A 12715-nucleotide genomic window follows, 5' to 3' on the forward strand; every position below is an offset into this window, starting at 1 on the left:
TGCCACTTTTTGTATATTGCTTGGAGGAGGGGGAGGGGGTCATTTTTTATATTGCTTGGAGGAGGGGGAGGGTATCATTTTTTGTATATTGCTTGGAGGAGGGGGAGGGTGTCATGTTTTGTATATTGTTTGGAGGAGCGTCATTTTTTGTGTAGTGTTTGGGAGAGGGAGTGTGTACCACCTCCTTATTCCTTTTTAAAAAATGTATCATTGGCCAGATGTTAAAATGTCACAAGCCTTGACATTTTTTTAGGAGAGAAAAAAAAACTGTTTCATTCCTTTAGAAAGCATACGTACACTTCGAAACCCACACAAAAGAAGAAGAAGGTATTTTCAATTGTTGCAATAAGATAGTAATTGGCTAGGTATATTTTGCGATCCCCTTAAATTAAACGCTGATAAAATGTACTAAGCCATCACGCACCGCTGTTTATTACGTCAAAAGCGTGGTCTGCTAGAGGAAAAATTAGTAAACAGTTTGCCATAGCTTTCATAGATATTATTGATAGTTTGTAGATCTTTGAAGGATAGAACATAAAACATGAAGTATTTATAGCACTGTTAGACAAGAAAAAAAAAGTGCTGGTAAAGACTGCTCTACTAGTTTCTTACAGACATCGTCAAATTGAACTCTTGATAATTTTTAGTACATTCCTACACGTAGAAAAGTATCCGAAAGACTACACATATGTTCTTGTACATCTTTCCCGATCACATGTCATGACACAGACTTCAAAAGCAGCGAAGAAGGTTCAAATATCAAAATTGTCCAAATATTCAATATAGAGAGTTCAAATTCAACACAATGGAAAACGTAAGCAAATCGCAGCTAAAATGTAATCACAAGAGAGCTTAAAATGTAAACACTGAAATCAAATTCGTCTTTTACAGTTCAAATGCAGAATAGGAAAGTTCAAATTCAACAATGCGAAAACTATGAAGCTATATGATGTAACCATCGTCTCCGAGTTGGGGGGAAGCTATAACTCTGTCTCTTAAGCCCCATTAAGTAGTAGTAGTAGTAGTAGTAGTAGTAGTAGTAGTAGTAGTAGCAGTAGCAGTAGCAGCAGCAGCAGCAGCAGCAGCAGCAGCAGCAGCAGCAGCAGCAGCAGCAGCAGTAGTAGTAGTAGTAGTAGTAGTAGTAGTAGTAGTAGTAGTAGTAGTAGTAGTAGTAAGAGTTTAACGGCGCTCGCAACTGCATAAGGTCATATGAGCGCGCGAAACACAAGTTGGCCTCATTCACAACATTCACTGCAGGACTTGGCTCAGGCTCGAGTCAATTATCAGATTTAAAAATGTTAAAATTTGAGGTAAAATAACAATCTAAAAATGGTTATCTGCTTTAAAATCAAAATATGAATGTATTTACAATTTTCCATAAAGTCCGATCGCCTTTATAAAATCAAGGATTCTGTTGGGATCAACGACGGAAAACAGATCTCGCAATTTTTTGCATCAAAAATATTTCCTTGGGTCTCTCCAAAGTCTAGACATTCTGTTAAGATGCGTCTAATGGTAAAATCTGTGTCGCATCCGACTCAAAACGGCTTCTTTTCCCCCTGAAGGAGGTATTTAATGTGTCAGGGACGTGTGTCCAATACGTAGTCGAGTAAACACGACTTCGTCTCTTCTGGAGAAGCCCGAAGGTTTTCGCGGACCCAGTTTGGACTTTAAAATGTGGTGTGGTGTTTTGTTTTCTTGTTCCTTCCAATGAGTCTCCCACAGACTGGAGGTGTCGTTTTTTACTTTATTTTTAATGTCAGTCTGTGGGAGAGTGTTCGTCGTTGATCCCAACAGAAGGGACAAGGATCCTTTCACCAGGAGGTCCACTTGCTCGTTTCCTCGGATGCCCACATGGCTAGGTCGCCATGCAAACACGATACTTTTCCCGGTTTCAGCTAAAGCGTGTATTTTTTGTTGTTGTAACCTAACTATTTTTTGGGCGTAAGAGTGTGCAGTAGTTTGTAAGTGAGGTGAGACAAGAAAGAGAGTCAGAAAGGAAAAGGAAAGATTTGTTAGGAGATTTTTCTACGGAGTCCAGTGCCATGTCAATGGAAGTGGCCTCCGCAGAGAAAATGGAGGCTTCGGGATGGAGTCTCCTCTGGTGCGCACTGTTTGAGGATAGGGCAGCGGCGCCCACAGCGGAGTCCGGTGTAGAGCCATCTGTGAAGATTAGCTCCGCACGGGGCATTTTTCTGTAAGTTTTTTTTTTGTATTCTGCTTTAAAGGTTTTGGTGTTCGTGCTTGCTTTGTTGTCTGTTGTCAACTGTATGTTTAATTTTGACTTTGTGAGATACCACGGATGGAGTTCGGGGAGAAGAAATTGTCGGATGTCTTGTTTGGAAAAGTGTATGATTTTAAGGTCCTCGGATCAGGACTCTGAGGCTGAAGGGTCTGATAAGTTTTGCGGGTTTTTTTTGCAATTTGTTTATGATGTCTAGGTTTGTTCTGAAAAAACCGTCGTGTGCTGGGTTCTCTGGTATTGCACTTTGTTTAATTGCGTATTGTAGTGAGAGTTGTGTGCGTCTGAGTGTGAGTGATAGTATGTTTGCTCGGCCTGGAGGCTCTCCACTGGAGAAGTGAGGAAAGCCCCCCCCCCTCCCCCCGGCGAGGCGGAGTCCTTGGTTTTGTACTGGGTCTAGCGTTTTTAGGACGTGGGGTTTGGCCAATCCATATAGACCTGACAGACGTAGTCAAGCCTGGATCGGACAAGGGAAATGTATAGGTGGAGAAGGTGTTTTGAGTCTCCGCCCCACCCCGAATGTGTTTAACGCTTTCCGGCACATCACACGGATGTCTTTTATGTGTGGAATGAATGTGAGTTCCTTGTCAAATATAATGCTGAGGAAACGAACATGTCCTGGATGGGAATCCATTCCCCGTATAGTGTCAAATCCGGTTACAGTATACGTCTGCCTGATCGACAAAAGTGCACTGCAACCGTCTTTGACGGGGAAAACGTGAAGCCGTTATTATTTCCCCACTTATGTTTTGCAGCTGCGTTTGCAGCTGCCTTTCCATAGATCTTAGTTGAGGACTTTTTGAACGGCAGCATATCAGGAAGTTGTCAACGTATAACGAGCTAATTTGGAGGGTCTTGACGGTGGAAGCTATTTTAATTTCAAATAGGGGAGGAGAAAGGATGCTTCACTGGGGAACACCTTCCTCCTGTTGGTGGGGGTCTGAAAGGGAGGATCCAACACGAACCTGGAAGGAACGGTTCTTCGGGAAATTGCCAATGAAGGCAGGGAGGTGACCGCGTATGCCGAGTGCGTGCAGCTTTTTGAGAATGCCGTACTTCTAGGTGGTGTCGAAGGCTTTTTCTAGGTAAAAAAAAGATGGCGATCATGTGGCTTCCTTCGGCAAACGTCTCGGGTATAAAGGTCTCCAGGCGGACCAGGTAATCCAGAGTGGATCGAGTTTTCCTGAATCCACAATGGAGACCGATCTGCGAGACCGTCGTCTCCAGAAACCACTTAAGTCACCTGTGAATCATGTTTTCTATAAGTTTGCACAGACAGCTCGTTAGCACTATTGGATGGGTGTGCGTGGTCTATGTTAGGTTTGGGTATTGGAATGACAGTGGCGAGACGCCAAGACTCCGGAAAGGAGTGCGACCGCCACATGTCGTTGTATATTATGTCTAGTAGGGGTGTAAGTGTTTCTGTGGGTAAATGTCTAATGATCTGGTTGTGGAGATCATCCGGACCCGGGCCGTATTGCTCAGATCTGAGATGCACGATGTTAGTTCGCCTAATGTGAAGTCTGCGTTGTAGGTTTCAGTAGCCCCATTTACACGTACAGTTCATTGATCGACAAACTGTAGGATATCGAAAGGATGGTCGGCATCCTGTCAACTTCCCGGTGAAACTGAGCGTGGAAACTAGCAATCCTCTCGATATCAAAGAGTTCTCAGTCCAGCCACCAGACCAGATATGTAGTAGTAGTATAGGGTTTTACGGCGCTTGCAACTGCTAAGGTCATATGAGCGCGCGAAACACAAGTTGTTTACTTTCGCAAAAGTTCACAGCACGATTGGTTAACTTAAAAAATGTAAAATGCTAAAATGTTAAAATGTTAAAATATTAAAATTCAGTGTAAATATATTTGTGATTTAAAACAACTCTTAAAGGTAACAATAAACATTCAGTGTAAATATATTTGTGATTTAAAACAACTCTTATAGGTAACAATAAACATTTTAAATAGTACGTTTTCATTTTTCATTTTACAACTTGCCATAAAGGCCAATGGCCTTTATAAAATTTTAAATGCTGATGGGAACAACGACGGAAAAAATATCTAGCAATTTCTTGCATTTATAATATTTCCTTCGGATCTCTCCAAAGTCTAGACATTCGGTTAAGATGTGTCTAATGGTAAAATCTGTGTCGCATCCGACACAGAACGGCTTCTCATCTCCCTGTAGGAGGTATTTGTGGGTCAGGGCCGTGTGTCCGATGCGCAATCGAGTAAACATGACTTCGTCTCTTCTGGAGAGGTCCGAAGGATTTCGCTGTTCTAGTTTGGGTTTTATTTCATATAGTTTATTATTTTTCTGGTTTTCCCAGTGGATCTCCCACAGACTGGGGGTGTACTTTTTGACTTTATTTCTAAAGTCAGTCTGTGAGAGAGTGTTTGTCGTTGATCCCAGCAGAAGGGATGAAGCTTTCTTCGCCAGGTCGTCTACCTGCTCGTTTCCTCGGATGCCCACATGGCTGGGTATCCATGCGAACATGATGTTTTTTCCTGTTTCGGATAGTGTATGAATTAACTATTTTTGGGTGTAAGAGTGTGTAGTTTGTGAGTGAGGTGATGCAAGACAGAGAGTCAGAAAGGATAAGGAAAGATTTGTTAGGAGAATTTTCTACAGAGTCCAGTGCCATGTCAATGGCAGTGGCCTCCGCAGTGAAAATGGAGGCTTCAGGATGGAGTCTCCTCTGGTGTGTATTGTTGGGAGGTAGGGCTGCGGCGCCCACTTCATTGTCTTTTTTGGAGCCGTCCGTGAAGATGAGCTCCGCACCGGGGTATTTATCTATTAGTTTTTTGTATTCTGCTTAAAAAGTTTTGGTGTTTGTGCTTTCTTTGTTGTGTGTGGTCAGCTGTAAGTCTACTTTTGCCTTGTTGAGGTGCCACAGAGGGAGGTCGGGGAAAAGAATTTGTTGGATGTCTTGTTTGGACAAAGTTAAGTTCTTGAGGTCCTCAAGGATTCTGAGGCCGAAGGGTTTGATGAGTTTTTCGTTGTTTTGGAATTTGTTTATGGTTTCTGGGTTTCTTTTAAAAATGCTGCTATGCGCTGGATTTTCCAGTGTTGAGCTCTGTTTAACTGCGTATTGTAGTGAGAGTTGTGTGCGTCTGAGTGAGAGTGGTGGTATGTTGTCCTCGGCCTGGAGGCTCTCCACTGGAGAAGTGTGGAAAGCCCCCAGAGCGAGGCGGAGTCCTTGGTTCTGTATTGGGTCTAGCATTTTTAAGATGTGTGGTTTTGCCGATCCGTAGACTTGACAGCCGTAGTCAAGCCTGGACCGGACAAGGGAGATGTACAAGTGGAGAAGGTGTTTTGAGTCCCCGCCCCACTCCGGATTCGATAGAATTTTCAAAGCGTTTAACGCTTTCTGGCACCTCACACGAAGGTCTTTGATGTGTGGTATGAATGTGAGTTTTTTGTCGAAAATGACGCCGAGGAAACGAGCTTGGTCCTGGACGGGAATCCATTCCCCGTATAGTGTCAAATCCGGCTGCAGCACACGTCTGCCTGTTCGGCAGAAGTGTACTGCAACCGTCTTTGACGGGGAGAACTTGAAACCGTTATTGTTTGCCCACGTTTCAAGTTTGTGCAGCTGCGTTTGCAGCTGCCTTTCCATAGATCTCAAATGAGGATTTTTGGAACGGCAGCATATCAAAAAGTCGTCAACGTATAACGAGCTGTCTATGCTGTTTTGGAGGGTTTTCACTATGGAATTTATTTTAATTTCAAATAGGAGAGGAGAAAGGATGCTCCCCTGGAGGACTCCTTCCTCCTGTTGGTGGGGGTCTGAAAGGGAGGATCCGACACGAACCTGGAAGTGGAAGGAACGGTTCTTCAGGAAGTTGCCAATGAAGGCAGGGAGGTGACCGCGTATGCCGAGTGCGTGCAGGTCTCGAAGAATGCCGTACTTCCAGGTTGTGTCGAAGGCTTTTTCTAGGTCAAAAAAAAAAAGATGGCCATCATGTGGCCTCTTTCAGCGAACGTCTCGCGTATAAAGGTCTCCAGGCGGACCAGGTGATCCTGAGTGAATCGAGTTTTCCTGAATCCGCACTGGAGACCGCTCAGCGAGCCCGTCGTTTCCAGAAACCACACGAGTCGCCTGTGGATAATTTTTTCAATCGTTTGCAGAGACAGCTCGTTAGAGCTATACGTCTGTAATTGGATGGGTGTGTGTGGTCTTTGTTTGGTTTGGGTATTGGAATGACAGTGGCGAGACGCCAAGACTCCGGAAAGGAGTGCGACCGCCACATGTCGTTGTATATGTGTAGTAGGAGTGTGAGTGTTTCTGAGGGTAAGTGTCTAATGATCTTTTTGTGGATGTCATCCGGTCCCGGGGCTGTATCGCCCAGGTCCGAGTTGCACGATGTTAGTTCGTCTATTGTGAAGTCTGCGTTGTAGGTTTCAGTGTTGTTTGAGTGGAAGTTTAGGTGTATTTTTTTCTCTGTTAATTTTGATGTTTTGAAAAGTGGTGTTGTAGTTTGCTTGGGATGAGTTTTTGGCGAGAGATGTAGCTATTGTGTTTGCGATGTCTACTTGTGTTTTAGCTGTGGTTCCATCCGGCCTCTGGACGTGCCGAATGGTGTCTATGCGTCTACCTAAGAATTTTTTAGCAATTTTGAAAACTTGGTTGAGTGGTGTCTGGCTGTTGATTTTGGAGATGTATTTTTGGAAAGATTGTCTTTTGCTCTCCCTGAGGCATCTACGTGCCACAGCTCGAGCCTTTAAATAATTGATCTTGTTTTCTATGGTGGTGTTGTTGACGGCCTTTCGATACGCTGCCTTCTTTTTCTTTACTGCGTCCTCACATTCCTCAGAGAACCAGATCTTGTTCTTCCGGGGTTTTGTTTTTGTTTTTGGTATGTGATTGTGGCATATTTCTAAAAGCTTTTCGTGGAATTTATTTTAGTTGTGGTCGAAATTGGGATTAAGAATCTGGGAACATTGATTGGCAAACCCGTCCCAGTCTGCTTTTTTGAAGTTGAAGCGTTCTGGGATCGGGTCGTTTTGGAGGCTATTGTTTTTTAAGAGAATTGGGAAATGGTCCGTACGGTCATCCAGCACAGACCACTCAAGATCTGGGACTAGGTCAGGGGTACAAAAAGTGAGGTCAAGGGATGAAGTGCCATACGTGGCTCTGTTTCAGTAAGTTGGGGATTTATCGTTTAAGAGACAGATGTTATTTTGAAATAAAAAGTTTTCTATTATTTTACCTTTCTGGTCTATAGGTTTGTCTCCCCAAAGAGGGCTGTGGGCATTGAAATCACCTAGTAAAATAAAGGATTTTGGGAGCTGAGACTTTAAGTCATTTAGTTGGGTTATTTTGAGGGGGTAATTTGGTGGGATGTAAACCGAGCAGATCGTGATTGGTCTGTGCAGGGTGACCCGTACGGCAATAGCCTGGAGGGTCGTCTTAAGATGTACTTGTCTGTGGAGTGTGTGGTTGTCGGTGTAAATGGTGGTACCACCGGAAGCAATCTGGTTCTCCGTGTGAATGTGATGGTACGCAGTAAATCCTCTTAAGTCTATGGTTGAAGCCGGGGCGAATTTTTTTTCTCGAATACAGGCCACCCGTGGGCACAGTGTGGCCTGTAAATTTTTTTCAATTCTGCAATGGAAGGTCGGATTCCGCCGGCATTCCATTGCAGGACCGCCATTATGAATTTTTACTTTTTAATTTGGAGCTCAAAGGCTCCGGCTTCGAAGAAGCACTCTGACTTCTCCTTACGGGGGAGGCAGAGTGTTTTCTAGGTTGCCGTCCTGGATTGGACGGCGGTCTAGTGGGGGATTTGGAGGAGTGACAGACTCCGCCCTTCCCTGGGTCAGGCCGGGGAGGGGGGTCGGAGATGTCATCCTCCGTTGGTAGTGGGGGGAATGGAGGGGTAGGGGGAGGTGGAGCAGACAGAGGGAGCTGGGGAGAGGGGAGAGGGAGTACCTTAATCTCCATCAGAGAGATGGGTGGTGAGGTGGAAGAAGAAGAATTAGAAGAAGAACATGAAGAACACGAAGAACACGAAGATGAAGATCAAGAAGACCAATAAGAAGAAGATTTTAAGAAGAAGAAGAAGAAGAAGAAGAAGAAGAAGAAGAAGAAGAAGAAGAAGAAGAAGAAGAAGAAGAAGAAGAAGAAGAGGAGGAAGAAGAAGTAATAGAGGAGGGGTGAGGGGGAGAAGGGGGGGAGGTAGAGTCCACCCCATCCTCCCCAAGAACCCCAAAGCGGTTAGTTAGTGATACCTGGAAGGTGGGTACCACAGTTTTAGGTGGAACCTTTTTGTGTTTCGCAGTAAGTTTCTTGTTGACCGCGGGTTCTGGGGGGTCGACAGTGGAAGCACTGGTCGACTTCGTGACTGGCCGGAGTACGCTTGCGTATGACCGGCCAGGGACCGGGGTCATACCTGGCGGGCAGACAGCTTTTCGGGCTTCTTGAAAAGAGCAGCCATTTCGTCCTTTATACTCTCGGATTGCGCGTTCTTGAATCCAAGTCGGGCAATCCTTGCTGAAGGCTGTGTGCTGGCCTTGGCAATTTGGGCAGCAAGGACTAGCCTTGCATTCCTTTTCAGGATGCCCAGTCTTGCCGCAGCGAGGACACACGGCTGCACGTCGGCATCGCGACTGACTATGGCCAAACTTCTGACACTGAAAGCAGCGTAGAAGGTTCGGCACATAGGGTCGCACGTCCAAGACCAAGTATGATGCCCGAACGGTGGCTGGAGGGCGGCACGAATCAAAAGTTAGAATTATTGTGTTCGTTTCTAGCGTGGACTCCCCCCGCCGAATAGTAATTGGGCGGGCTTCGACCACACCCTCACAGTTATCCACAATATCTTGGATGGAGCAGCCCTTCAGCTCATGGCTGCGGACCACGCCCTTCGACTGGTTAAATTTCTGGTGTCGCTCGGAAACACAAGGAACACCACCGAAGGTCGTTATCTTTTCAAGTCCGGCCAGTTCTTTATCCGTTGCACACTTGATGAGGAGAGCACCAGAGGACAGTTTCTGGACATTCGTAGGAAGGTATCCCAGAACCTGTCTTAGAGCATCTCCTATCTTGAATACATTTAGATCAGTGACCTTTTTCTGTGCATCGGTGCTGCGGATGGTCAAGTACGGCTGCCGCGGAAGCTCCCTGAGAGGGGGGAGGGCAGAGGCAGTCGTAAAGGTCCTTTTTCCTTTAGTAGTAGTTTGTTTGCTCGGCTCGGCGGCCGCACCCGCTTCCGCGAGCCGAGACTTTTTTTTATAACGTTGGGAGTTGGGGAAGGGTTTGTAGTAGTAGAGGAATCCATGTGAGTTTTTTGGTGGTTCAACTCCGGGGCTCCCCGCCCGCCATCGAGCCCAACAAGGGGACACATTGCTCGGATGACCAGAGCTGTGCCAGGGCTGCCCCGGAGCTATACTCTCCACGAGAGTGCATAAAACCCTCCCGTCAAGATTGACCCAGGGCTTCATGTTGTTTCAACTCCCAACCGATTGAGTGGCATGGGCCGTGCCACCCTCCCGTCTAAGAAGAAAACCTGGGCCAAAGAGGTGTATTGGCGAGGGACAGTCCGTTGACTGATCTCACTTCAACCGCCAGGTGCCCGGTTTCCCTCCGCACGGGTCGCGCCTCATGGTCAACGAGGCGCCCACTCTGTGGGATGGGTGACCTCTCTTTTTACTGCACTTGAGGTCAGCGGTGGAAGAAAAGATAGAAGAAGAAAGAAAGAAGGAAGGAGAAGAGGAAGATACACCAAAGTGAGTGTCGCACACGAATCCCAGAGGGTTGGGTCTGTGTGCGACACTTCGCCTTTGAGGGGGTTGCACCTTCTGCAGACGAAGCAGTGGGTCTATTTATATCCCCCCGACCCACTGGGGGTGAGACCAGATATTTTTCGGCTGGCGAACTGAAGGCCTGACGACGAGAAAGCGGCTTCTTTGATTTTGGGCGGAGTTGAAAATGCGTTCCAACATTTTCCTAAATGTTTGCCCCCCTAAAAAAAATAAAAATAAAAATAAAAAAAAATAAAAAATGAAATTTCCGTTATCAGCGACCAAAAATTAGTAAAAATAACGCTGGGAACACAATTTAATACTACATTACCAAGTTAAATTCTTTTTGTGTGACTGACACTTTAAGGATAAAAAAACTGCACGTCTAAGGAACTTCTCTCGTCGACAAACTGTCAGTTTAACGAAGACACAGATCTAGCGTCTGTCGGTTGAACTGTCAGTTAATTGTCGATGAATGAACTGCACGTGTAATGTTCTTTTATATCTGGGTCATTGTTGAACTAAAAGTTTGTCGACGACAGAACTTTCTTTATCCTTAAAGTGTCAGTCCTGACAAAACACACAATACACTCACACACAAGAAATTAACTTGATAATCCGGCCTTAAATTGTGTTCCCTGCGTTCGCGTGCACACAACAAAATACATGTTATACATGAAGTCATTATGTGTTTACAAACTATAGCTCTTACAGTTAGATGTCATAAAAGCGATGGACCTCACCCGGATGTCAACCACTTTTGTGTCCCAATTTGTTCTTCCTGGTCGAATGGTTGAGTGTTATTGTGCTGATAACTTTTAATTTGCTAAAGAAGGTATAATCTAGGTATTTGACTTGACATGGTTGAGTGTTATTGTGCTGATAACTTTTAATTTGCTAAAGAAGGTATAATCTAGGTATTTGACTTGACATGGTTGAGTGTTATTGTGCTGATAACTTTTAATTTGCTAAAGAAGGTATAATCTAGGTATTTGACTTGACATGGTTGAGTGTTATTGTGCTGATAACTTTTAATTTGCTAAAGAAGGTATAATCTAGGTATTTGACTTGACATGGTTGAGTGTTATTGTGCTGATAACTTTTAATTTGCTAAAGAAGGTATAATCTAGGTATTTGACTTGACATGGTTGAGGGCTTTGGCGTGCCAGGCTGAAGACATTAACAATATTATAGTTGGCATGTATCTGTATAAGAGCATTTCTGAGGGATCTTTTCTATGTACTCGTAAATTACTCTCTAGGGACACCTCTAATCTTCGGTACGTATATGACCTAATAGCGTTGTAAAAGCCGTAAAAAGAGGCAAAGATAAATACAGAGACAGAAACGGAAGCGAAAAGCGTAAAAGAAAAGAGTAAAGAATCTTTGATAAAAGGGTTGGAGATTACATAGGTACATTTTTTTTAAAATGATTTTTTTGTTTTTACGTTATTTTATCCAAGGTGTGTGTGGGGGGGGGGGGGGGGCAGGTCGCAGGATTATTCGTTAGTTTTAATAGAGGTTTTACGGAACTCGCAACTGCATAAGGTCATTTGAGCGCCAGAAGATTAGAGGTGTTACAAGAGAGTAACAAACTTAAACAAGAAGAAGGGGAGATAAAGACGATAGATGTTTGATAGGAAAGAAAAAGCAAACCACACCAGAGCACCCGCCAACCGCCCAGGAAGGATGATTAAATAATAAAGAAAAAACACACATGTAAAGAAGCGTAAATAACGCTTTTTGCATTTTAAAAATTAATCTTTTGCATGATGGATGGATGGATGGATGGATGGATGGATGGATGGATGGATGGATGGATGGATGGATGGATGGATGGATGGATGGATGGATGCATGGGGTTAATCGCCGAATGGAATTTTGTTTCAACAAACTGACAAAGGAAAGGATAGAAAAATAGACAGCTCCTAAAGCTAAAGGTAAACATCGCTATAGAGATCTACTCACGTTTCAAAAAGTCGTCTGTCTGTTTGTCAAAGATGTGGGCTAGATGTCCATTAGTATTGTTCTGTGGTCCGCCCTTCAATTGTCTGCAAAATACTGCAGCCCGACTGAAGCTCTTTTCGGTAGAAAATATTTTGAAGCAAGAGTTTCTCCCGGAGTAGTGGGTCCAGCCACTGGGGCATTGCGCTGACGCTGAAACCACAGAGTGATAACAATAATAACAACAACAATAACAATAGCAACACAAATAATAATAATAATAATAATAATAATAATAATAATAATAATAATAATAATAATATAACGTTAATAAACGCAATGATGATCATAACAATAACAATAATAACAACAACAATAATAATAATAATAATAATAATAATAATAATAATAATAATAATAATAATAATAATAATGATAATAATGATGGCGATGATGACGATGCTGATGATGATGATGATGATTTTTTGTTTTGTTTCCTTAATGGGCCTGGTGGACTCCATGAAGAAATCTTCGAGCGAGAGCGAGGCTCCTTTTCGGCTCCATTGTCAATATACTTAGAGGCACCTCCATTCGAATTGCCATTGTTCCTGGACATTCAAACATATGTTTGGCATCCTCCTTTTCATGGCCGCAACTTCGGTAACGTAGGCTGAGCTCTTCATTTCATCATCATCCAGTGCCTTGCCGACTGGCGTGGGCGATCATGGACCTCCACTTCCACCTGTCTTTCGATGCAGCAATGGTGTCTGTTGTTCTTACTGCA

At 44.1% G+C, this 12715-nt stretch overlaps 1 protein-coding gene across 1 annotated transcript in view; it reads right to left on the reverse strand.

The window, feature by feature from the left end:
• LOC118479032 (snaclec coagulation factor IX/factor X-binding protein subunit A-like) overlaps positions 1 to 12715 on the reverse strand; it is a 31010-nt gene that overhangs the window by 2135 nt on the left and 16160 nt on the right. The window contains exon 3 of the mRNA XM_035973598.1: positions 11956 to 12144. Coding sequence (XP_035829491.1) covers positions 11956 to 12144 — 189 coding nt within the window. The remainder of the gene's footprint in view (positions 1 to 11955; positions 12145 to 12715) is intronic.

The sequence above is a fragment of the Aplysia californica genome, unplaced genomic scaffold (assembly GCF_000002075.1).
Source record: "Aplysia californica isolate F4 #8 unplaced genomic scaffold, AplCal3.0 scaffold00028, whole genome shotgun sequence".
Classification (NCBI taxonomy): Eukaryota; Metazoa; Mollusca; class Gastropoda; order Aplysiida; family Aplysiidae; genus Aplysia; species Aplysia californica.